This window comes from Narcine bancroftii, chromosome 13, assembly GCF_036971445.1.
Source record: "Narcine bancroftii isolate sNarBan1 chromosome 13, sNarBan1.hap1, whole genome shotgun sequence".
In the NCBI taxonomy this organism is placed as follows: domain Eukaryota; kingdom Metazoa; phylum Chordata; class Chondrichthyes; order Torpediniformes; family Narcinidae; genus Narcine; species Narcine bancroftii.
This window is the reverse complement of record NC_091481.1, coordinates 80,486,947-80,512,797: the sequence shown is the minus strand read 5'-3', so window position 1 is coordinate 80,512,797 and position 25,851 is coordinate 80,486,947. Positions and strand designations below refer to the sequence as shown.

The 25,851-nt window shown below is 47.3% G+C and overlaps 1 protein-coding gene and 1 long non-coding RNA gene across 3 annotated transcripts in view; both read left to right on the top strand.

Moving 5' to 3' along the window:
- LOC138747923 (leucine-rich repeat and fibronectin type III domain-containing protein 1-like protein) overlaps positions 1–9,712 on the top strand; it is a 129,969-nt gene extending 120,257 nt beyond the window's left edge. Inside the window, exons 3-4 of one of the 2 annotated variants that reach the window (XM_069907572.1) lie at positions 1,365–1,963; positions 9,628–9,712. In XM_069907572.1, coding sequence (XP_069763673.1) covers positions 1,365–1,963; positions 9,628–9,671 — 643 coding nt within the window. In that variant the 3' untranslated portion in view covers positions 9,672–9,712. Of the gene's footprint in view, positions 1–1,364; positions 2,466–9,627 lie in introns of those variants that run through there. The other variant, XM_069907571.1, reaches the window with a different exon arrangement.
- Positions 9,713–12,832: 3,120 nt separating this feature from the next.
- On the top strand, positions 12,833–24,818 carry LOC138748359 (uncharacterized). Its single transcript, XR_011347972.1, has 2 exons — positions 12,833–13,135; positions 24,499–24,818. It is a non-coding gene; the product is annotated as an uncharacterized lncRNA (long non-coding RNA).
- The last annotated feature ends 1,033 nt before the right edge of the window (positions 24,819–25,851 follow it).

Sequence of the window (25,851 nt, the reverse complement as noted above, 5' to 3'; positions counted from 1 at the left end):
GAGTTCTGAAACCCTGCACATAATGAGTTCATGAGGGACGTTTAGAACAGAGATTTTCAAACTTTTTCTTTCTACCCACATACCTCCTTAAGCAATCCCTTACTCATCACAGAGCACCAATGGCCTAGGGATTACTTAAAGTGGGATGTGAATGGAAAGAAAAAGGTTGTCTGGCAGATCTACCCTCTTTATCCTTTCTCATAATTTTATAGACCTCGGTAAGATCACCCCTCAGCCTCTAGTGAGAATAAACCTAGCAGATCTCTTACAATCATGGCCCTCCATTCGAGACGCCATCTTCTGCACCTACTTAATTGCTACCACACCCTTCCTGTGGTGTGTGTGGCAACTAGAACCATATTCAAACCTCCAAGTACATTCTCAAGATTCAAGATTCAATTTATTGCCCTGTAATAATCAAAATCAATTTTATTTGCTGGAAGGCGGACAGATACGCCATCGGCAGAAATTGCCTGAAGCTCCTCTTACAGCCAGAGAAAGAGAAGCAGAAACGAGCGCCCCCCCCCCCCCACCCCACAGAGTCACCGACTATCCGTGGATTCGTCGACCAACATTTTCAACTGGGGCGACGTGGTCCCAATCTTCTGCTCGCTTTAGCCGTTGCTGGGTTCTGGTTTGACCAGTTGCCTCAGGACCCATCCTGGAGATGAGGGGCCGCATGTCAGTGGGACATGGTTGGCGCAGCAGTCAGGGCAACGCTATTGCAGCGTCAGCGGCCCCGGTTCGAACCCGACGCATTTGCTCCTCGTGTCTGCGTGGGTTTTCTCCGGGCACTCCAGATTCCTCCCAACCTTCGAAAATTTAGTTCAATTGGGCGGCACGGGGTCATGGGCCGGAGGGGTGTGTTATCATGCTGTATGTCTAATAAAATTATTTGGAGGGGAATCTCTTTATATTTTCACCATTGTAGCTTTTGACATCATATTAACTTCCCATAGAGCCAAGCTACTGTACATTATCAATACTTTGTGTGGCAGCTAAATTCTCATACAGAGCTCAAGATAAATGTTCTTTAGATTTCTTTTATTGTTCTGTGGCATTCGATTCGCAATCACTCCCCAACACACAGTCAGTGGAACGCATTGTCCCATCTGGAGGTGGCGATTCTTATCATTGGAGCAATAGCTCCTTGAGAAATTGCCTGCACGACCCCGCTGTGCCTCCACCCGAGCTCCGGAATCCTTTATCCACTCCACCCCTCCTATGTCAACATGGCCAAGCTGTGGCCTGGGACAGTTTACTCGCAAGGAGCCCGAGGGCTATAGAAATACTCGCTATTGTTGTTGTTGTCAACCCCCGACCTCAGTTGCGATCTCCTGCTAATGCCTGAAATTGTCTTGCAGAATGATTCCACCTTCGAGCAAGACCTTCCTCATCAAAGACCTGGTTGCCGGCCGGGACTACGACCTGTGTGTCCTGGCGGTCTATGACGATAGGATCACGGCTCTGACGGCCACCCGGGCCGTGGGCTGCGTGCAGTTCACTACCGAGCGAGAATACGCCCAGTGCCACTCCACGCACACCCAGTTCCTCGGAGGGACCATGATTATCATTATCGGTGGAATCATCGTGGCCGCTGTCCTCGTCTTCATTATCATTCTAATGATCAGGTACAAGGTGTACAACAACCCGGCAGAGCACAAGACAAAGGTCAGTAATGTTCACTCACAAACCAATGGAAGTCAAAATGGGGCCATGCCTCCATCTGCCTCAAAACTGACGGAGTGTCTGGAGGAGCACGTCCAGGAAATGCTGGCAGATCCCACCAAAGAAACCTTGGCCGTAGCTTTAACTTCGGGCTATGAGAAAGTCTCCATCACTCAAAGCCCGTCTTTCCCCACCGAGGATGTGACCCACTACAAAGGCAGGAGAAATCGTTCAGGTGCAGCCCTGCAGAAGGAAGGCTCTCTCTCCCTGAAGGAGGCTCACAGTGAAGATCAAGGTAGCCCTACTTTAAAACAGCCACAAAGCAAAGATCACAAGCAGCGGACAGATTGCACCACCCCTGGCCGTTGCTGTTCCCCTGGCGGTCTTCCAGTTCAGTTTGGGGTCTCCGAGGGCAGCTCCCAGGGACAATCTTGGGAATGGGCTGGAAGTTGAGATCCACAAGAAATGTCTTGTTTTCTCTTCCAATTTTTGTACATAATATATTTTTGATACCTTGAAGCATGGCATTTGAAGGTGATTGCTGTATTCTAAATAAGTGTGTGTCTGTGGGTGTCGGAATCTACAAGATATGTACAAAAATAATAAGGTGGAAGATTTCTCAGCCACATCATTGTCTTGGCCAACTGCAGAGGCTGTAACTCTGAATTGCAGCCAACAAATTGCCGGAACATTCTGCCACATCTCCACTAATCACCATGGATCCTAAATGAATTTTAATTCTTTCATTATGCTTCCTGTTGCCTCATTATATTAGTAACCTCAGCCATTTCACCAACTCCTGCTTGTCATTTCAGGTCAGTGCAGGTGGCATTTTCGGCGGTATTTTTTTTCTATTTTTCGGTTAAATCTGCTTCCTTTCTGCAAATATCGAGTGTACCTGGCTCTGAAGCTGGCAGAGTGCTCATTCATCATCCACTCATGTCAATGTGCGTGTCTCACCGTGTGACTCAGTGCGTCCGCATGGTTTTATGAAAGGGAGTATCAGTCCGTGTGTCTGTGTGCGAGTGAGAGCAAGAGAAAGGAAAGAATGCTCTGTGGTGTGTGGCCAAGTGCGTGTGAGAGAGAGTGGGGGTGTGCTGGGTGGTGTGTGTGTGTGTGTGTGTGTGTGTGTGTGTGTGAGAGAGAGAGTGGGTGAGCACTGGGTGGTGTGTGTGTGAGAGAGAGAGTGGGGGTGTGCTGGGTGGTGTGTGTGTGTGTGTGTGTGTGTGTGTGTGTGAGAGAGAGAGTGGGTGAGCACTGGGTGGTGTGTGTGTGTGAGAGAGAGTGGGGGAGTGCTGGGTGGTGTGTGTGAGAGAGAGAGAGAGAGTGGGGGAGCGCTGGGTGGTGTGTGTGTGAGAGAGAGTGGGGGAGCGCTGTGTGGTCTGTGTGCATGTTAATGGGCGTGAATGTGCGTGTGAGTGTTTATGTGTATCTGTGTGGTGTGTATGTGCATGTGGTTTTTTGTGTCTTGTGTGTATGTGTCTGTGTGCATGTGAGAGAAAGGGAAGCGCTGCATGCTGTGTGTGTGCATGCGTTGTGTATATGTATTTGTGTGTATGTGTGGTGTGTGTGTGTCTGTATGTGTGTGTGAGAGAGAGGGAAGTGCTGCATGGTGTGTGTCGTCTGTGTGTGTCTGCGTGTGAGAGAGAGGGAAGTGCTGCGTGTGTGTGGTGTATTTATGTGTTTGTATGTATTTGAGTGGTGTGTGGTGTGTGAGAGAAAGGGGAAGTGCTGTGTGTGTTGTGTTTATGTGTTTGTGTGTATTTGCGTGGTGTGTGTGTCTGTGTGAGAGAAAGAGGGAAGTGCTGCGCGTGTGTGTGTGTGTGTGTGTGTGATGTTTATGTTTGTGTTTATGCATGTGGTGTGTGCGTGTGAGAGAGAGGGAAGTGCTGCTTGTGTGTGCATGTGTGCTGTGTTTATGTGTGTGGAGTGTGTGTACGAGAGAGAGGGAAGTGCTGCGTGTGTGTGCATGAGGTAGAAGGGGAGAGCTGTGCCATGTGCAAGTGTCCATTGAGATGCCAGAGTACTTTCCCCATGGCCTGCCTCTGTCCTCCTGCACCCCCTTTCCTCCTTCTCTGCAGCAGCGTGACCCGTTCCACTCCCTCTCGCAATCCCTGGCCTGCTGACGGTTCTCAGCCTGCCCAGGTAGAGCGAGGTCCGCTCCTGGACGCAGGCAGGGAAGTGACCGAGACTTCTCTCAGTTTTTGCCTCTGCTGGGGGCAACTGCTGGCAATGCAGGGCAGGTCTGTTCTCCCCATCCGCTCAAGATCTCGGATGCTTTGCTTTAGCATCAGCACTAATTTAAAAATCGCCAAAACTGCTTGTGCCATTTAAATTCCAAAGAGTTGCTTTGAGTAGAACGCAGATGCAGTGGAAATGGAGTGCACTGAATCGCTTACTCACCTTGGTCTCCCCAACAATGGGTTGGCTGGGCAGGGAGATACCACTGGCTCCTTGTCCTTCTTCAGGCTGCATGTCTAGAAATATATCGCAATTCCTTCATTGCTACCAAATTATGGAACTTCCTTCCCCAACCTTCACCAGAAGGACTGCGCTGTCCTAAGGTGACGACTTCCCATCACCTTCTCAACAACCATCAGGGATGGACCAAAAAAAAAACGCCTGGCTGGCCACTGGAAGCTTGTGAGAAGACTCTTCGACAATTCCTGCGAACCTTCATCACTGGTGCCAGTTCATACAAGGTGACAAATTACCCAATATACCTTTATAACACGGTTATAATGCAAATACTTTATTACAGAAATAATTTAACATGGGAATAAACTAGAAACATTTGCAATGGAAAACAAAATCGACTTGAAAGCTTTAAATCATTCCACATCCCAGCATTTTACACCTAACCAGTTTGCCCTACTCTGTAGATCCTCCACTGCCCAGGGCTTTCAAATAGCCTCCCCCAAGAAGATTTCGGCAACCTGCGGGAGAGGTCTTTGAGGGCAATGTCCTGGTTACTGTCGGGAGGACGTTGGGGGTTGCCCTGGTTATTGTATTGGAGTGGGATGTTGGGGGTTGCCCTGGTTACTGTGCTGGGGGGATGTTGGGATTGCCCTGGTTACTGCATGGAGGTGACATGTTGGGGGTTGCCCTGGTTACTGTCGGGGGGATGTTGGGATTGCCCTCATAACTATATTGGGATGGGATGTTGGGGGTTTCCCTCGTTATTGTTGGGGTTGTATGTTGGGTGGGGGGTTATGTTGGTGGTTGCCCTGGTTACCTTTGAGAGGAAATGTTTGGGGATGCCCAAGCTACTATGGTAGACATAGAACATAGAAGATTACAGCACAGTACATGCCCTTCAGCCCACAATGTTCTGCTGACCTATATATACCTACCCAAGTTCCCTTTGTTCTTCTACCCGGTTAAAAATCCTGCCAATAGCCGTGTACTCTGCCTTCAGGTTTGACCTTCCAAAATGCATCACCTCACACTTACCTAGATTGAACTCCATCTGCCGTTTTTTCCACCCAACTCTGCATCCTGCTGTTACCTGTGACAACCTTCAATACCATCCACAACCTCTCCAACCTTCCTCTCATCTGGATGTTATGGGTTTCTCTGGTGACTGTGTTAGGGAAATGGGTGGATGGGGGGCGGGCTGAAGTTGGGGGTTCGTTGGCTGTTTTTTTAAAGCTCGAAGTTTGACCCATTTCTTTTATAGAGCTGGTTAAATGTTGCAACGCGTGTAGGAGATTTGAACTCAGAAAAAAAGCCTACATTTTGGTGACTCAAATAAATCAGCCTTTTCAAAGCTCATGAGATGTAAGAGGCTGGTGAATGAATCATAACAAGAGTGGAATTATGTACTTCGGAAATAACAGCCCAGGTGCATCATCTTCTCTGGATGGACACATTCAAAGTTGGCCCCTGCCAGCCTGCTGGCTTCCACTCAGCCAGTCACCTCTTCTCACCTCCGCAAGGACATCCCGCCAGAGCTGGCCTCGCCAATTGCTTCCGCTGCACTGCTCTGTCCCTGCACTCCTGGACAGCTGGGTTAGCGCAACCGCTGTCACAGCGTCAGCCATCGGGACTGGGGTTCAAATCCCGTGCTGTCTGTAAGTATGTTCTCCCCGTGCACGCATGGGTATTCCACGGGGGCTCTGGATTCCTCCCACCCTCCAAAACGTACTGGGAAGGTTGTAGGCTAATTGGGTGCAATTGGGCGGCACGGGCTCGTGGGCCAAAAGGGCCTGTTACCGTGCTGTAGGTCTAAATTAAGTTAAATAATTTTCCTTCCAAAGTACAACAAATTCCCCCTGTTGAATCTGAAGCCTCTGTCCTTTGAAAGAACTGTAAAAACAATGGTCTTACCCTCACTCTGGACCTTCGACCCACACTGTTTGGTCACCGACCCACCTCCGATGGAAGCAGTTTCTCCTTATTTACTTCATCCAAATGTCCTCATAGTTTTGAATATCACAATTCTTCTTACATCTCTATTCAAGGATAATGACTCCATCTCAACCCTGGCAGTAACACTCCGCTTAAAGGCAGTGACAGCCTGTTTTAAAAAATAAACATACAAACTTTATTCAACGAGAACATATTACAAAGACATTGAGCTACAACTAAAACCAAAGATCACCGTAAGCGTGGCCACAAAACCGAGAGAGAGGCGGTAATTATGGCCACCTCTCTATTTCACTGTATTTTCCGTCATCAACCACACACACGCAATCTCCTGGGGAAGGAGGGGGTAGCCCTGTCCCAGCCAATCTCCACCCTTTCCCTTTTGGCTTTGACCCCGCCTGAGGTCTCTGCTCAAAGTTTATGGGTCCCCTTCCCTGTGAAGCATTCAGGTTTAGCCAGTTTCTTGCCTACTTCTCTCCTATTGACACATGACCCCAACCCCCTATACACCTTGCCTACATCCCTTCCCCTCCCCCCCCCCACCTTATTGGGGATTTCAGAATTAGAATCAGAATTTATTGTCATTAACATTGCTTTCCGTCCGTGGCCCCTCTTATATGTGTTAAGGCTCACGCGGGCGGGGTTGGGGGGTGGGGAGGGACGCATACGGCCCAGGTTGAGAATGGCTGGTTTAAACCCAAGTAGAAAGGGGGAAAGAAGATGGGGAGGGCTCAAGGTAATAGGGTTAAAATAAAATCAGAAAGCTGGAGAAACTCAGCAGGTCACAAACTTTATGCAGAAATGCTTCAAGATGAGCCCTTTTAAAATTTTTATATTTTAAAAACTTTAGACACACAACTCGGTAACAGGCCCTTTCGGCCCACGAGCCCGTGCTACCCAATTGACCTACAACTCCCGGTATGTTTCGAACGGTGGGAGGAAACCAGAGCCTCCCCCCCCCCCTAGAGAAACCCACACGGACACTGAGAGCACATACAGTGCGGGTTTCGAACCCCCTGTCACAATTGCTGGCACTGTAACAGTGTTGCACTAACCGTGCCACACTAAAAAATTAATTATTTTTTAAAAATTTTAATACGTAGCCAACCTTTCGGGCTTGAGCCCTATTATCAAGGTGTCAGCAAAATGTAGGCAGGCAGCCGAACAAAGTGGGAGTGGCATTGGGAGGAAAACAGGTCCACAGGCTGGTGGTAATGGGTGGATAAGGGAGGGAGGGCACAAGAGAAAACCGGAGGGGGGTGGATAGGGTTCAGGACAGAGGGTGTGAGAAATGGAGAGGCAGGAAGAGACCTTTGGGAGGAGACATGGTGGGGCGGGGAAAGGTAGAGAGAGAAGAAAATAAAGACAAAGAGACAGTGGAATCAGGTGGAGGTAGGATTACCTAAAGTTGGACATAGCAATCAATGTTCATTTCATTGGGTTTAAGGCTGTACAGAAGGAATGTGATGTGTTGTTTTCTAGGGGGAGAGACAGCAACCCCCAAGGGAGGTCCATCAACTATCCTTCAATTCCCCAAGCAATTAACTTGCCTCAGAGAGCCGGAACTTTTTCCCATTTAAACTTCAACCTTATTTTCCTCTGTGCCATGATTTACCCACTTAAATACAATATTCAGCCTGTAGTCATTTAGAATTTAGAAGATGTGGGGGGTAAATCTCATTGAAATGTTTTGCATATTGAAAGGCGCAAATGGAGTAGATGGAGAAAAAGTTGTTTTCCCTTGGTGGGAGAGTCCAGGATAAGAGGGCAAACCTTCAGCACTAAATGCTCAGAACAGAGCAATGGCGTCACTGGGATGGGGGCGGATGGTGGGGGTGATGCCAAAATGACTGTCTAAAATTTCTGTATAGTGTTTCAGCAGACATCCATTATTTTTTATAAAAATATCCCTGTGGTTAGTTGATGCTCATTTACTTTTTGAACCTTCTAATGCGCTCCGGTCAGAGCAGTTATTATCCAATGACAAGGATGCTCCGAATCACGTGGGTCCGTCTGCACGCACCATCAGCAAGCGCTGTTGTTTTTGTTGCTGCTCGTGTTTTTATTAGTGACTGCTTTTGACAAATTTTCTTGTATTCTATCTCGCTACAATTTCCAGTGATCTATGGGAATTACAATTTACGAGTGGCATCAATACAAAAAGCATTACTAAGGATTCTGTATGGTCTAGAACAGGAGGAGGTCCAAGGGGGGAGGGGTTGGGGGAGGAAGGAGAGACACCATGAGTTATCGCACTGGGTGACACTGAAATAGAGATGTGTAGGAATTTCTTCAGCCAGAGGATGGTAAATCTATGGAATTTGTCACCAAAGGCGGTTGTGGAGGCCAAGTCATTGGGTGTATTTAAGGCAGAGATTGATAGGTTCTTGTTGAGCCAGGGCATCAATGGTTATGGGGAGAAGGCTGGGCAGTGGGGCTGGGTGGGAAAGTGTGTCAGCTCATGATTGAATGGTGGGGCAGACTCAATGGGCTGAATAGCCTATGTCTTATAATCTTATATTGGCAAAACAAAAGGCTTCTTCCTACCCGCCCCGAAATCACAACATCACAATCCCAAGAATAAAAGTCTGCAAGACCCTGGAAAATACAGACCACTCCCCAGGAGCCACCCCTCAGTAAAGACAACGTCAGTGATGAGATTCCTCAACACCCTTCAGAATTACAATGTAGCCATCGTTGCCCTGAGGGAACGTCGGTTTGAAGACCAGGACCTCAAACTCGGCACGAAGCTCAACATCTCATTGACCCCTGAGCTCCTGTCATCTTCTTGGACTACCCACAGCAGAGACCTCATTGCCATTGCCTCCCCAAAAATCCACCAAATCCTCTGACGGTGCGCACCAGTGTCAGAATCCACTGCCAGGCCAAGTCCCCAACGTTGGATTGGGTACGCCATCGAGTTAATGTTCCCTAATCCCTGAGATTGACTCTCTTTTGCAAACTCAGCCATGGGAAGGGATTGCCGAGAGGTCGGTGAGGAAGATTTGCTCTGAGCAAAAAAACCCACTAAATATTCGGGAATCTCTGGTGCATGATGGGAGATGAATCTAGGAAAGTTCTGAGAACCTCATTCATGCGTTGTGTGTGCACAGAGACCCAGTAGAAGTGCGGGGGCTGTACATCATCTTAAACACTCCCCCGCTGCTTTACCACATCCCTTCATGTCCGTGGGACCCCCTTGATCTCATCAGTCACCTCATATTCCTTTTTGGAATGGTCCTGAATCTCAGGGGGTGGCCTCTCCTCGCTAACAGGGTGGATCGCATGCAAGGAGGACAGGCTACGAGCAGGTTTTTGGGAAGGTGGATCACAAGGGCCGGGATCCGCCTTCACGTTGTGCAGTGAGTGTTGCTCCCACATGCCCACCGCTCGTGTTCTCCCACTGGAAGAAGTATATCACTGCGATCCTGGTACTTGAGTGGCCTGTGGACATTTGTGGCAGGCAAGCTATGGGCATGGGGCCAATTGGGGTTCATGATGGGAGGGGGGGTGGTATGCGGATTTCAGATGGGGGATTGTGGGGGATTTTCTCTCCTAGCCATTCTCTGATGACAGACTTTCCCTCTTCAGAGTCACCACGGAGCATGGGAGAGCAGCCCGATCGCCATCTCTGACACAGAGGTCCGGGGCTCCAACCGCACAGCGGATCACCGACTGACAGGCAAGGTCGAACTCCCCACTCACTGTTATTAACCCCTCCCCAACCCTGCCAGTCACCTGCCTCACCCGATTCCCCCCCCACCACAACTCCCTATCTCCACCCGTGCGATTGCCCCTCCCCACCCCCACCACCATCCACCCTCCTCTCTCCCCTCCCTCATTCCCCCCCACCCCCACCTTCCCCTCCCCATCGCCCACCATTCCCCCTCCCCCCCCCACCCCCACCCCCTCCCCTCAAGCTCCCACAAAAAGCAGTTCATTTCTGACCAATCCGTGTTCCCCCGTTGGACCTTGTGGAGAAGTTGCGGATCCCTCAGTGTCAGTTCCCAAGGACTGCCTGAACACACTGAACAAACAAGGCTATCCTTGCAATAGTTTGCAGATGGTGCTTGCAGGCAGTGAATACTGATGAAGCAGATATAACCAAGTAATTACTTTGCAATTATCAACCACACTGAAAGAGCAGTCGTCCACAACTAACATCATTTTCAGAAACCATTTTTATTTCTCCAAGTATCATAAATGTCATCAACGTATTTTAATTTGACCAGCTATGGCACTGGGATTAAGGCAAAGTGTTTGACAAGGGGGAACATGCATTTGGATTTAGCAAAGGGATCAGTATGTTCTCCTGTGCACAATTCAACTGCACTCCTGAACTCGAACCCCTGGAGAAGATGAATAAATCTTTCCAAGATGACTAGGTGTAATAGAGTCATCTACTGACACTGGCCTGAATGATCCCTGATGGGTTTTTATTTAGCCCAGTGGTTTTCAAACTTTTTCTTTCCACTCACATGCCAGCTTAATTTCTCCATTGGATTGTCGCCTCGTCGTGGTGGAGAACCTTGTGACTCCTGAGAGCTGTGCTCCTGGTAGGGTCACCCATGGTTGAGGGTGAGGTCCCTGACAAAGAGTCATCAAACCTAGACCTCAACGGTGGAACGGGCAGATGAAGTCACTTTGATTCCAACGCTATCTACAAATTTGCTGATGACATCACAGTTGCCGGCAAAATCACAAAGGGCGGTGAGGAAGCGTACGGGAGGGAGTTAGAGCAGCTCTTTGAGTATGACCACCTGGTGCTCAACGTCAGCAAAGCCAAGGAGATGATTGTGGACTTCAGCATGAAGTCAGGGGAACACGGCCCAGTCCTCATCCAGGGCTCAGTAGTGGAGAGGGTCAAGAACTTCAAATTCTTGGGTTTCAACACCTCGGAGGATCTGTCCTGGAGCCTCCGTGTTGATGCAATCACGAAAAGGCTCGCCAGCAGCTATACTTCATGAGGTGTCTGAGGAGATTCGGCCTGTCACTGAAGAGTCTTAAAATCTTCTACAGGTGGACCGTGGAGACCATGCTGGCGAGTTGCATCACTGCCTGGTACAGAGGCGCCAACTCTCAGGACAAGAATAAACTCCAAAGGGTTGTTAACTCGGTCTGCGACATCACGGGCATCAGACTTCACTCCATTTACATGAGGCGGTGTCTAAAAAAAGCAACCTCTATCCTCAAGGACCCCCACCACCCTGGACACGCCCTCTTCACTCTGCTACCATTGGGGGAAAAAGGTGCAGGAGCCTGAAGACGAGCACTCAGCGGCACAAGGACGGTTTCTTCTCCTCCGCCATCAGATTCCTGACTGATCAATGAACTAAAGACACTGCCTTACTTTTCATGCAGTAATATTGTTATTTTTTTTTATTTATTTCTGTTGTAAGATGGTTATAATATGAATATTTGCTCTATGACGCTGCCACAAGGCACTGAATTTCATGACTTGTTCATGACAATAAATTCTGATTCTGATTCTGAACTCAACGGCTGTGAAGGGGGACAAAGACTGCAACAAATCCATCAGCTCCAATCGCCGTGGTTTCCAATTTCCAATCGTCAGAATTAGTTGGATGACTTTTGGAAATATCGTGGGCTTCTTGGAGCGCAACATCAAATTCGTGCTAAACAAATGCATGCCCAGGCGTCTTCGCTCTGTGGATCAACAGAATGCCAGCCATCATCCTCGACCACGAGGGATAGCTACGATGACTGCCACCACATTAAGTAATCCCGTCCAAATCACAGAACACCTACAATGTATGGATTACTTTTGGTAGTATGTGAGTGGAAAGAAAAAGTTTGACAACCACTGTTTTAGCTTCAGCTGAGGTGCTTCGAATTGATGGATATGCTTCATGGTGCTGGCACCTAATTGGTCATTCCTGCTGTGATATGCCCATGGGTGCGATTGGCAGAATTATGACGCTTTCTGCAGCTGTGCAACTGGTGATTGACCAAAAGGCACAAAGAGGTGGGAGAGGAGGCAGAATTGGATTCCTGCTCAATTGTCGAAACCTGGAGAGTTCCAAGCTACAGTCTTCAGCTGCAGATACCTCCCTGGATATCTCCCGCTGGACTTCTGTCTCTGGACCTTTTCCTCTGGATCTATCCTTCTGGATCCCGCTCCCCTTGGACCACTCTTTCTGGAACCCCACCCCCCCCACCACACCACACCCTCTAGATCTCTCCCTTCGGACGTACATCTCTGGGTCACGCCCTCTGATCCTCTCCCTCTGCACATCCCTCTCTGCACATCTCACTCTGGACCTCCCTCTCTGGAGCAACATCTCTGAATATTCCTCTTTGACTCCCCTGTCTGAACCCCCCACCCCCACTTCAGGAGATCCCTCCCTGGACCTCCCCTTCTCAACCAAGCCCTCTTGACCCCCCCACCCTCCTGACCTACATCTCTGCACCTCTCTCACTAGAAACCCCTCCCTGGATATCTTGCTCCCTGGATCTCGCTCTCTCCACATCCCTGTCAGGACCTTTTCTTTCATTGCATCATATCTGGGATTGCTTGTGTTTAGACGCGATGTAGATAAAGATTTCAATTCCCCGCCTGAGCTGAAATTCAATCTGTGGTGGAAGAGTGGAAGAGATGCAGAGGAAGTTTTAGCACCTCCTTAGCCAATCTGTCCCACCGTAACATCTCATAGTTGATTAACAGTGGGGATCTAATTTAATACATTTGCTTGTATTCTCACAAATTAATAGGCATGGATCTGATCTGGAAAGGGGCCTTTGCAATAATACTCCTTCTGTCTTTGCCATCCAGCACCTTTGAAGTCACGTTGGACAACCGGATTGGACAAACTGACTGACCATCGATTGTTGAGCACCCTCCTTCCCGAACTTTCAGTTTCCTTCATCCCATCTCTGACTGATGTGTACTTCTGAAAGGAACTGGCCCCTTGATGCACAACAGCCGCGGGCAGTTCTCTGCCTGATTGGATTAGTGCTTTAAACTATTGCAATGTTTGCTTGCATCCACACCAACATTGTGTAAAGGGGATCGATTCTTAACTATATATCTTATCTTGGAACCGTCTTTCCATCAGGCATAATGGATTGGGCAAAAACGGTGAGTATTTTTCTTTCCTGTTCCAGTTTCTCTGGAGGAGACTGTCTGATTGTTCTTGTTCGCTCTTTTTCATACCTCATCCTGGACAATGATGAGCCAAGGCTTGTTTGGAAACTGAACCTTGGGTGGAGAAGGGGTGAGGAGGTGGGGTCTAACCTTCTTTCATCTGGGGAAATGCTGGATGTGCCAGACACCCAATTTGTGGTGTTCAACGAGCGGCACCATGCCCCTTGGAGTCAAACTCGAAAGCCTGCAGGCCGAATTAGAAATATAACGTCGGAGAAACTCAGCAGGTCAAACAGTGTCTAAAGATAAGAATGCATAACTGACATTTCAGGCTTGAGCCCTTCATCAAGGTATGAACCATCAAGGTATCAACTATTTCCACCCCATGTCCTCATCATTCTTCAGCTGTTAGACAGACGACATGGATGGAGATGGCACATCCCCCACCAGCATGTCCATTAATCGTAATGAAAGATCTTCCTCAAAGGTTTCATCAGTGAATCTAACCCAGAAACTGGAAATATTGGAAATTGAAAGGACCCTGTTTGAAATATGGTAGCTTGGTAGAAGTATGGAAGGAAGTGATTCATTAAAAGCATTGAACCAGCCTTTCATAACACAAGCTCTGTTCTCCTTCTGGGGGCCACAACAGATTCAAGTAAAAGCCTCATTTTCTTTTCACCACGCGTAACTTAAGTATTCTTTATATTTTCTCATGTGGACAGGAGGAGCGAAGTATGGGAGAAACCAAAACTTGCCTCCTTCACAGGTAAGGGGGCCCATAACATTTGAGTTGAGTCCAAAGGGGGCTATAGCCATTAAAAACAAAATGGTTGCACTCCACCCCTTCAACCCTCTCGGTTTCTGTGGGCAATCTCAACAGCGAGAGAGGGGTAAAATACGAAAGTCTGCAGATACCGTGGTTGAAGTAAAAGCGTAATGCTGGAGAAGCTTAGCAGGTCAAACAGTATGTAGCAAAGATAAAGATTACATCACCAAAGTTCTGGGCTTGAGCCCTTCATTGTGATGGGTTCAAGCCCAGAACTTTGGTTCTGTATCTTTATCTTTGCTACAGACAGTCCACTGTTTGACCTGCTGAGTTTCTCCAGCATTACGCTTCAACAGCGAGAGTCATCGGTCTCCCAGACATGTGCCCACTTATGATGTGCGGTTGCCCAACTCACTGCATCTTTCGGCAAAGGTTAAGAGGACCCTGACCTAAGGCTGGAACCAAGTGTGACTGAGCAAGGTGACTGAACTCAGAACAAACAAAACATGCCCCCATTTGTCTACACGAGAGCCACCCTGCCTAAGGCATTAAATTGTCAAGAAAACGTTGGATGACCAAAATCATTTTAATTAAAGATGATAGCCTCTCCGTTACCCTAATCATTTAGGACTTCTTCCTGTGCTCTCTTTGAACCAAATTGATGTCAATTAAACTTCTGTCAATAATATTGAAGATCTCAAACAACGGGAAAGGAGAATTCTCAATGACCCAAAAAGGTTATCAGCAATTACTACAATGCTGGAGAAACTCACCAGGTCAGGCAGTATTCTATATGTAGGAAAGATAAAGATAAGGGTGGCATGGTTGGTGAAGCGGTTAGCGCAATGCCTTTACAGCACCAGGGGTTTGAATCCCGCACTGCCTGTAAGGAGTTTATACATTCTCCCCATGTCTGCGTGGGTTTTCTCCGGGGGCTCCGGTTTTCTCCCACCGTTCTAAATGTACCAGGGGTGTAAACTGGGCAGCATGGACTCAAGGGCCGATATGGGTTGTTACTGTGCTATATGTTTAAATTAAAAATTAAAAAAAATAACCAATGTTTCTGACTGAGCCTTTCATCAAGGTATGAGCGAAATGCACGCAGGCGCCAGGATGAAATGCTCAGGGCAGGGATAGGGGGAAGAGCACATGCAAGAGGGCGCAAGAGCTGTGAAGTGACAGGGGAAGGGAAGGGGGTGGAGGAAAGGAGAAGAGAGGGAGAGCAGGGATTGGTCTAGCAGAAACCGGAGAAGTCGATGTTAATGCCATTCAGTTGGTGAGTGCCCGGACGGAATATAAAGTAGTGCTCTTCCAATTTGTAGGTGGCCTTGGTCAGGCAGTGCATGAGGTTGTGGATAGACATGTCGGCATGGGAGTGGGGCACAGGATTAAAATGGTTGCCCACTGGGAGATCCCTGACATTGGCGTGGACAGAGTGAATGAAGGTGTTCAACAAAATGATCTCCCAGTCTGCCCTCAGTCTTTCCAATGTGGAGGCAGCCACAGCGGGAGCGCCGGATGCAGTAGATGACCCTCGAAGATCCACAAGTGAAATGTTGCTTTACTTGGAAGGACTGTTTGGGGCCCTGAATCTTGGTGAGGGATGAGGTGTGAGTGCAAGGGTGGCACTTCCTGGGGGTCACAGGGGTAGGTACCGAAGGGGTGGTTAGTGGGAAGAGATGTGTGGACAATGGAAACATGGAGGGAGCGGTCCCTGCAGAAGGCAAGGAGAGGAGAGGGGAAGATATGTCGAGGTGGGATCATGTTGTGGGTGACAGAAATTTAAGAGGATTATATGTTGGATGCAGAGAATGGTTGAGTGGTAGTCGAGGACAAGGAGAAAATCCTGTCCTTGTTATGTCTAGGGTCAAAGGGGACCAGGCAGATGTGTGAGAAATAGAGTAGATCCAGGTGAGGGCTGGTTGAGGGGAAGCCACTTTCTTTTTGAAGAAGGAGGACAGCTCGAATGATCTGGAATGGGAGACCTTGTCCTGGGGGCAGACACGCCAGAGACGGAGGAATTGAGGGAAAAGGGGGCAGGGTATGAAGAGGTGTAGTCGAGGTAACTGTGGGAGTTGGTGGGTCATGGAAAATGTGGAATGTCAATCGAGTTGGAGAGATTGAAAAAGATGAGAGTGTTGAGAGAGATAGACCAAATTAATTTGAGTTTGGGGTGAAAGTTAACAGCAAAGTAGATAAAGTTGACGAGCTGCAAGCTGAGCAAATTTGTAGCAGAGGAATGAAGAGTGCTTTTGAGAATTTGACAGTGGAAATGTCGAGGGAAGCTTTATTCTGTCCTACTGATGTCTCTGTTTTGGTTAACTTGTCCTCCAAAAAGTTTGATTGTTAGAGGGAACATTATAGTGTTAACTGCATGTAACAAGCAACAATAGACAATGAACCAGATAGTGTTTAATTGAAGAACATTAATTTTATTTCTTACTCAAACTTTCTTTAACACTAACTGTATCCCCAACTATGCACAGGTGTGCGTGTCCGTGTGCGCGCGCGTGTGTGTGATATACCCAAATCATTACAGTTCAGGCCAAAATCTAGAAAGTAACTTCAAAGTTCAGTGTCGCAACGTAGCCCTTTGAAATTTGATGCCCAGAATTAATGTTGAACTGATGGGAAGGAAGACTGGAGTTGTGGCTTCTACAGACTCACGAATTCTTCTTTCGTTGCCTTTGAAGAAATGTCTATCCACACGAGCTGTGATCATAACACTCCTGGTCCTTGGGTAGGTGAGACTCGAACTGCAAGACCTCCACAAAGTTTCCAAGGCCCTGGCACCGGCCTCTCTAAATGACCTTCCCTGTTAGTCACACACAAAATGAAGCACTTTGCTTCCCAAAATGACCCTCCTGTCACAGGTCAATCCACCGAAAAGGCCCAGCCATTCACAGAGCCGGCGTGGCTCTGAATTCCACAGAACGGCCGGCCACAAGAGCTGCTTCAAAAAGATGCTTTCTCTTCAGCATCAAAATGGTTCTCCCTCGCAAAAATCACAATGTCTTTGCAAATGTATTGAATCTGGAACAGACTGCGACAAACCTCCCTCAGTTCTTCCAATGTATCGAATTATCACTGGGCTGTGACTTGAGTTGCACTTGTGTGAAATGTTAAATATTAACTGTGACCATTCAGTTCCTCCTGTCTATACTATCCCTTACTGTGATAATACCATTTTACTAAAACAGGAGTTTGTAATAATAGAAAGAACATTAATTAATTTAAAATTTAAAATTAAAATTATATTTTTTTAAAATTTAGACCTAGAGCACAGTAACAGGTTAATTTGGCCCATGAGTCTATGCCACCCAATTTATATCTAATTAACCTACGCCCCTGGCACGTTTCTGAAGGGTGGAAGGAAATCGGAGTCCCTGGGTAAAACTAACCCAGATGCAGGGAAAACGTGCAATCTCCTTACAGACCGTGCGGGGTTTAAACCATGGTCCCAATTGCTGGCGCTTAAAGGCGTTGCGCTAGTTGCTATGCCAACCGTGCAGCCCCAAAATTTTAAATCCAAATTTTAACCTGGGTTGTCCCTGAACTGGGAGAGGGAGATTGGACAGCGTAGTTCTCATTTTCATTTGAGTGGGTGACAGCAAGGTCCTCAACCTTGTTTCACTCTCAAACCACTTTGTATTCCTTTACTTGCAGTGGACCACCTGATGGGGAATGGGGGAAGTTCACCAGCTCGAGCTCATTCCCAAAGCACCGACAAGATTTTTGCTTTATTTTGATGGGAAAATTAATTTTGAGCATTTTCATTTTCTTTTGCTCTCCAATTGACAGCCTTGTTCCTCCTGGTTATTCAGTAATTATTTCTTGCCGCACCCCATGGAGTGACCTGAATCCAAACCCATGGGACCTGGGAGGCTTTACCCTGCATAGAACCACCTTGTCCATGTGCACTTCTCAGTGTCGACTTCCCTCTTGTTAAATTGCTTGCACGATTCTCGGAGTTAGATGGATTAGATTGAAGATGGAGAGGTGGCTGAAACAGAATTAGAAATTATTCTCATGAACAAGTCACTGATTTCATGGTTTTGAGGCAGCATTACAGCGCAAACATTTATATACACCACCTTCCAAAATAAATAAAAATAATACATGAAAAGCCAAAGTAAGGCTCAGTGGTTCGTTGATCATTCAGGTATCTGATGGCGGAGGGGAAGAAGCTGTCCTTGTGCCGCTGGGTGCTCGTCTTCGGGCTCCTGTACCTTTTTCCCTGATGGTAGCAGAGTGAAGAGGGCACGGCCTGGGTGGTGGGGGTCTTTGAAGATAGAGGGTGCTTTCTTTTTTTTTAAACAAGAGTGCAGAGAAGATATACGAAAATGTTAACCTGGGTTTCAGAATCTAGACTACAAAGAAAGATTGAGCAAATTAGGTCTTTATCCTTTGGAGCATAGGTGGTTGAAGAGGGGATTTGATAGAGGGTATTTATGAGAGGGATTGATAGAGTTGATGTGGATAGGCTTTTTTCCATTGAGAGTAGGAGAGATTGAAACAAAAGGTCATGAGTTAAGGGGCAAAAGTTTAGAAGTAACATGAGGGGGAGTTTCTTTACTCAGAGGGCGGTGGCTGTGCGGAATGAGCTTCTGGGAGAAGTAGTGGTGGCCATTTTGTCATTTAAGGAAAAATTGGATAGGTATATGGATGGGAGGGGAATGGAGGGTTATGAGTAGGTGGGACTAGAGGAGAGGACTTAGTTCGGTGCGGGCTAGAAGGGCCAAGATGGCCTGTTTCCGTGCTGTGATTGTTTTACGGTTATATGATTCACATTCAAAATTCATAAACAGCATATTAATATGTAATCATATTACATGATGGCTTTTAAAATCCAAATTTATTCTACCCACCCCCCCCCATAAAAAAAATCCCCAAAAAGAAATCAAAAAAGAAGACAGAGAAAAAAAATGTCTTCGAACTATCATCCAAACCCAGTAGAATCAATTTTTCTGGACTTTACCCTGTCCAGAGGGCGTCGGTATGAATTTCATAAATACAAAAAAGTTAAAATGACAGCGTTATATTGTCAGGTTCCATTCTCTCTCTTACCCTTGTTCTTGATTTTACAATATTGCATCTCATTAATAATTATATATTGTTATATTAAATATTCAAAAGCATCATTTCACAAATATAGGTTCCATATTTTTATTTATTTCTTACCCTAATCGTAATCATCTCAATAATGTCCACCTTCATCTTCTTCCCTTTCTGAACCTACATAATTATCAGTTACTTTTGCAAGATATTGCTAAAATAACTCTTTACAAATTCTTTGTAAAACGTCTTAAGCCACTGCTTCTTGTCGATGTCCTTGACGGCCTGAAGCCCGTGATGCCGCAGGCCGAGTTAACGACCCACTGGAGTCTTGTCCTGAGTGTCGGCACCTCCACAGCAGGCTGGACTTTCAATGAAAGGAGCACGTCACGATGATCCGCCGATCCAAGGTTCCACCTGTGAGGTCTTTATCAAGCACAGTGATGCCCCGTGAAAGCAAAGGTTCGATAGGAAATAGTTTATGAGCATCATTTGGTCTCTCACTGTCGTAAAACGAGCTGAGTGAAAATCAAAGCTGGAAGCTCGTGGGTTTGAATGAAGACTCGAGTTGAAAGTGTGTGGAGCTCGGAACACTCATTTGCTGCAGATGGATTTGGTTGTTACAGGCTGTTGAGCCCCATCAAAGAGCTTCACTAACTCACTGTCAGAAAATGTCATTACTCATGTACAGAGACAAGTATCTTCGGAACGAAGCGACACTGGCCTTTGCCAAGTCTAAATCCCATTAAAACCAAGGAAATTCTACTGGGCAGTGGGAAGACATTGGAAAACTAGTTGAACAAGGCAACACATGGAGTTGGGCATGAAGGTTTTAATAAAGCTGCCCAGTGAGAGCTGAGAACCAGCCATTTATCAGCTAAAGATTGGCCAAGTTTTGAAAGAATTTGCTCTGTAACACTGTTGCTGTGGATGTTAGAAAACGAAAACAACTGGGCACTTCACTCCAACTCTTCCCGGCCACAGGCCAGCTTCCCAACCTGGAATGGATAGCTTTGTGTCCAAGTTTGCGGATGAGACAAAAGTAGTGTCGAGGAAACATAAAGGTTGCAGAAGGGCTTAGATAGTTTAGGACAATGGGCAGAGAAGTGGAAAATGAAATATAATGTCGGAAAGTGTACGGTCAAGGACTTTGTTAGAAAGAAAATGGGCAGATTATTCTTTAAATGGCGATAAAATTGAAAAAAAAAACCAAAGGGACTTGGGAGTATCTGCATGTTGAGCCAATGGTTGAAGAAGGCAAATGTAATGCTGGTGTTCATTTAAAGAGGAATAGAATATAAGAGCAGAGATGTGATGTTGAGGGTTTATAAGACATTGGAGTATTGTGAACAGTTTTGGGTTCTTTATTTAAGAAAAGATGTGCTGTTGTTGGAGTGGGAAGTTCACTAGGATGATTCCGGGAATGAAAGGGTTATCATATGAGCCGTGTTTGATAGCTCTTCTGTATTCGTTGGAATTTCGGAGAATGAGGGGTGGGGGGGGGGGAAATCATTTAAATATTTTGAACTTTGAAAGGCGTGAGCAGAGTTAAACGCTTCTTTCCATAGTGGGAGAGTCTAATGGGGTAAATGTTAACAAACAACTTAAGGACCAAGAGGGTTCGCCTGTGGTGGATATTCTCATCTGAAGATCCTCTGACCTAACATGGTGGAAGACTGCTGCAGAGCCAGAGCTAGCGATAGACGGGAGTTCACGCGTCCTCGCCTGTCAGCGCAGGGTTTGGGCTCGTGGAACCTTGGGATTTGGAGTCAATGCATTCTAGCTGCCCTGGTTGTAGAGATGTGGAGGGCGAGGCCATGATTTATGATCGTGGATAAGAGTTATTGCCAATCGATGGTGCGCCAATAGCAATCATGTCACCATAACTAAGGAGCTGATTGTTGACTCCAGGAAAGGAAAGCCAGAAGTGTACGATCCAGTGATCATTTGGAGATCAGAGGTGATGAGCAAATTTAGGTTTTTGGGAGTTACTATCTCGAAGGATCTTTCCTGGACCTTACACACCAATGGCGACATGAAGAAAGCGCCTCTACTTCCTCAGGAGTTTGAGGAGGTTTGATATTTCACCAGAGACCCTGGCAAATTTCTATCGAAGTGCAGTGGAAAGTGTGCTGACCGGCTGCATCACGGTCTGGTATGGGAACACCAATACCCCGGAGCGTAAAGCCCTCCAAAAGGTAATGGACAGAATCAAGGATATGACAGGCAAAACCCTCCCCCACTTTTTTAAAGTACATCTACAGGGAACACTGCCATCTGAGAGCAGCAGCGATCGTCAAAGACCCGCATCACCCGGGCATGCGCTCTGTTCTCGCTGCTGCCATCAGGAAAGAGGTGTTGGTGCCACAAGGCTCGAACCACCAGGTTCAGGAACAGCTGCTCACCCTCCACCATCAGACTCTTCAGTTACAAACTCAATCATGGACTCATTTGAGGACTCTCACTTGGGCACTTTATCGATTTCCTTTGCCTGTGTGGCACAGTCAGTTTGTTTAAATTTGTTCTCTGTTTACAGTTCTTTATTTGTTTACGGGTTTACGCTGTGCACAGTTTATTTCTTCCACGACCAATTAGAGGTAATTCTGCAGTGCCCGCAGGAAAAAAGGAATCTCAGGATTGTGTGATGTACTCTGACAATAAACCTGAAATCTAATCAGGAACAGTAAGTCCATAAGACTTGATGTGAAAGATGACTTACCTCTCTATCACAGGACCAGCAATGGGATTCTTTCATCCTGAGGTAAAGGAGAGGACTGTGGGTTACAATAATGTACAGGGTGTTATCAACGGGGCTTGGGTCCCTGTGTAGGGAGAAGAGGAATCCCCAAAAGCTGCTTGGAGCATTGTAAGCAGTTTTTAGATCACCATTTAAGAAAAGATGTGCTGACGTTGAAGTGGGTTCGAAGGAAGTTCACTGGGATGATTTCGGGAATACAAGGTTTATCACACGTTTGCCAGCTCATGACCTGTCCCCATTGGAATTCACGAGGGTGGGGTGGGGGTGGGGGGGGAAATCGCGTTGAAATATTTTGAATCTTGAAAGACACGGACAGTGTAGATGCAGGAAAATTTGTTTCTCCTGGTGGAAGAGTCCAGGACAAGATGACACAACTTGCAACTGAGATGCAGAGGAATTTCTTTTAGCGGAGGGATGAAAACCTGTAGAATTTGATGCCACAGGTGGTTGTGGAGGCCAGGTCAGTGGAGTAAAGACAGAGATTGGTAGGTTCTTGAATAGCCAGTGCATCAAAGTTTATGGGGAGAAGGGCGGGCAGTGGGGCAGAGCGGGGAAAATGGATCAGCTCATGATTAAAAGGCAGGGCAGACTTGATGGGCTGAATGGCCTATTTCTGCTCCTATGTCTTTTGCTACACTAAGGACATCGCTGGAGTTGAACAGCACAAGCAGCTTCCATGGTCAAGGCGAGAATTAGCAGCGGGGTATCTGATAATGTCTAAGGGAATGCTCTATATCCAGAGAGACAAGATTAGGGTTCCTGGTTATCGAAAACTGACAGCACGTAGACGCTGCAAACATTTGGTGAGAGCAAGGAAAGGGTCATCTGACTGGCAGCATGGTAAATTCAGGATGTCCCGCCAAGAAGTTTGCCACCTCAGCCTGATATCTGTTGGTGTGTGGTGTCAGGATGAAAAGCCAGTGAGCCATTAGAACTCCTGGTCTGTGCCAGCTAATTGCCCAAGATTGATCATCAACTCCTCAACATAATGGGGATAGTTTTTTGACTGCCCATGTAATTGGTTTTATTTTTACCGTCCTCATTTTGCCCACTCGTGTCTGTTATCTTCTCCAAGGAAACCAAAATGTTCATTAGAAAAGCATAGGGCAAGAAGACATCTCTTAAAAAAAAATGCAGGATGCAAGATCACAAATGTCCAAAGCATCTTCAAATTCAAGATGTATTTACTGTACCCAGCGCAGAACCCACAGCAGTGGAAAGGTTTGATGGGGGGGGGGGGGGGGCGGGGGGAAATACCTACTTCTCAAATACTAAATCAGTTTAGCCCCTCACCCAAAGCCGACGTCTCCTCCAACAACCCTGGTGGTTGTAGCTGGGATCATCCTCTCCAAGTAGGAGCGGCCGGGTTCATGGCAGTTTGTAACCATCTCAGCTCAGCGACCTCCCAGTAGCTGGCCATTTCAGTTCTGTGTCACGCTCCCACACCCACGTATCTGTCCCTGGCCCTGTGTGCTATCCCGCCAAGATCACCCTCAGGTTGGAGGAACAACACCTGATTTTTCGTCTGGGCATCCTCGCACCAGATGGCATTAACATCAACTTTTCTAGCTGCTGGTAACCTGCTCTCCTCTTCCTCCTTCCCCCCCCTTCCATTCCCCTCTCCAGTTCTCCCCCCTCCCTTCCCCCTGCCTTCGCCCAGCCAGCCCTCCTCCCCTTGATCACTGTTGCCCCCCTCCCTCCCTTCTCCCGCTGTCACCTCCAGCCTTTGCTGTCCCCCTCCCTCCCTCCTCCACCTACCACCTCCAGCCTTTGCTGGCCCCCTCCCTCCCTCCCTCCACCTATCACCTCCAGCCTTTGCTGGCCCCCCTCCCTCCCTCCTCCACCTACCACCTCCAGCCTTTGCTGGCCCCCCTCCCTCCCTCCTCCACCTATCACCTCCAGCCTTTGCTGGCCCCCCTCCCTCCCTCCTCCACTTATCACCTCCAGCCCTTGCTGGCCCCATCCCTCCCTCCTCCACCTATCACCTCCATCCTTTGCTGTCCCCCTCCCTCCCTCCTCCACCTATCACCTCCAGCCTTTGCTGTCCCCCTCCCTCCCTCCTCCACCTATCACCTCCAGCCTTTGCTGTCCCCCTCCCTCCCTCCTCCACCTATCACCTCCAGCCTTTGCTGTCCCCCTCCCTCCCTCCTCCACCTATCACCTCCAGCCTTTGCTGTCCCCCTCCCTCCCTCCTCCACCTACCACCTCCAGCCTTTGCTGGCCCCCTCCCTCCCTCCTCCACCTACCACCTCCAGCCTTTGCTGGCCCCCCTCCCTCCCTCCTCCACCTATCACCTCCATCCTTTGCTGGCCCCCCTCCCTCCCTCCTCCACCTATCACCTCCATCCTTTGCTGTCCCCCTCCCTCCCTTCTCCACCTACCACCTCCAGCAAATGCAACCACACCTTCCCCTCTCCTTTTTTGTTTGTATGCCTCCAGACATCTTTCCTTACCTTGATGAAGGGCTCTAGCCCAAAACATTGGTTATGTATTTTAACCTTTGTTATATAAAGGACAATGTTTGACCTGTTGAATTTCTTCAGCGTTGTATTTTAACTTCAACCACGGTGTCGGCAGATTTCCGGGTTTTACTCTTTTCTGGACATTCTTCTGATCTATTCTCGGCCAAGCAACACTTTTGAACTCGTGACTGCTTTTGTGTCTTGTGGTTCGTTGAGATCACCAGTTTAGAACAAAGACATCATTCACCAGTTTAGAACAGAGACTCTTTTTCCAGGCTGAACCCTAACGCCAAGCCTATCTCGTCTCTCCACAGGTGTCTGAGGCAATAACTCAGTGACGTGTCACGGAGTACGGACAATAGCCTTTCCCTCCAAAGACTCGTTTGCCGATTCACTGCCTCTGCTCCACCCTCCACTGCCACTGTATGGGACATTGATGCAATATTAATGAGTCAGGGCGGACTGAACGGAGAGTATCCTCGCTCCAGATCCTCATTTCCCAATTTCCATTTTTCTTTTTTTTAAAAAATCAGAAGATTTTTTGTATTGGAAATAAGGGTGTTTTAAATCTTATAGTTTTGTACAATGTAATTTTTTTAAAGTGTGTCCTTTTAGTAAAGGCACTTGATGCACAGCTCTCTGATGTTTTTATTTTAATCGCATAATTTACCAATCTAATTACACTGGACAAGGAAGATTTTGCTTCCTGAATACTTTTGGACGTAGTTTATGGATTTTGGGCCGCTGATCACAAAGTCACCTCAAAATGTTCTCTTCGCGCACCATTTTTTTTTAGCTGTAACCTGCTTTTGTGATTTCCCTGTCATATTTTAAGTCTACTTCAAGCACACAAAACCGCAAATTGAAAACTCATTTTCTCCACTCGCACCCGGAGCTCGGTGAGGTCAGTGAAAGGTTTGAACAGGAGGGTGAGACGGTGAGGGGGGGGCAACTGGAATCCATCCCAATGCCGGGCCAGCTGTTGTTGGACACCGGCACAAGAGGCATCAGATGCTGAGTACAAACGAAAATCAGCAACAAAAGATTTTTAGGTCGGTTGAACTAACGCAACGTGTCAGCGATTAACCATGCTAAATTCAATAAAAGCTCATTTAATGTTTCTCCAACTCCCTACGTGATACAGCAAATCTGAAATTATCCTTGTCTTCAGCTTGAGGTTGTCTGTCATAATCCCCATTTTTTTTTCAGGAAGCAAAACCTTTTGCAAATAGATTGTTGTCCAGTGTTATTTATAAACAAGCCTCTTTGAACCTGTCGGACTCTTATTCCACTGTAAAGTGATGCCAAACTGACAGAAGAAAAGAGAAGCAAGACAGTTATTTTCTAACTAATCTCCTGCTGAAAGAATCTGAGATTATTTTAACAGCCACTGGCCACACCGAGTGGACCATCTCAGGAGGGCTTCGAGTGGCCACCAACTTCACTGAATGTACAGTGTGGGAGCGATAAAAGAAATAATTTTACACTGGTTCGTTCAGATCTGAGCTGGAAATTCACAACCCCCATCAGCTCCCCAACTCCTGGAGGTAAGTGCTGCCGGTGATCAGGGCAAATAAGAACGTGCTCGTAGGAACGTAAGAAATAGGAGCGGGAGTCGGCCGTCCGGCCCGTCGAGCCTGCTCCGTCATTCAATGGCTGATCTGGTG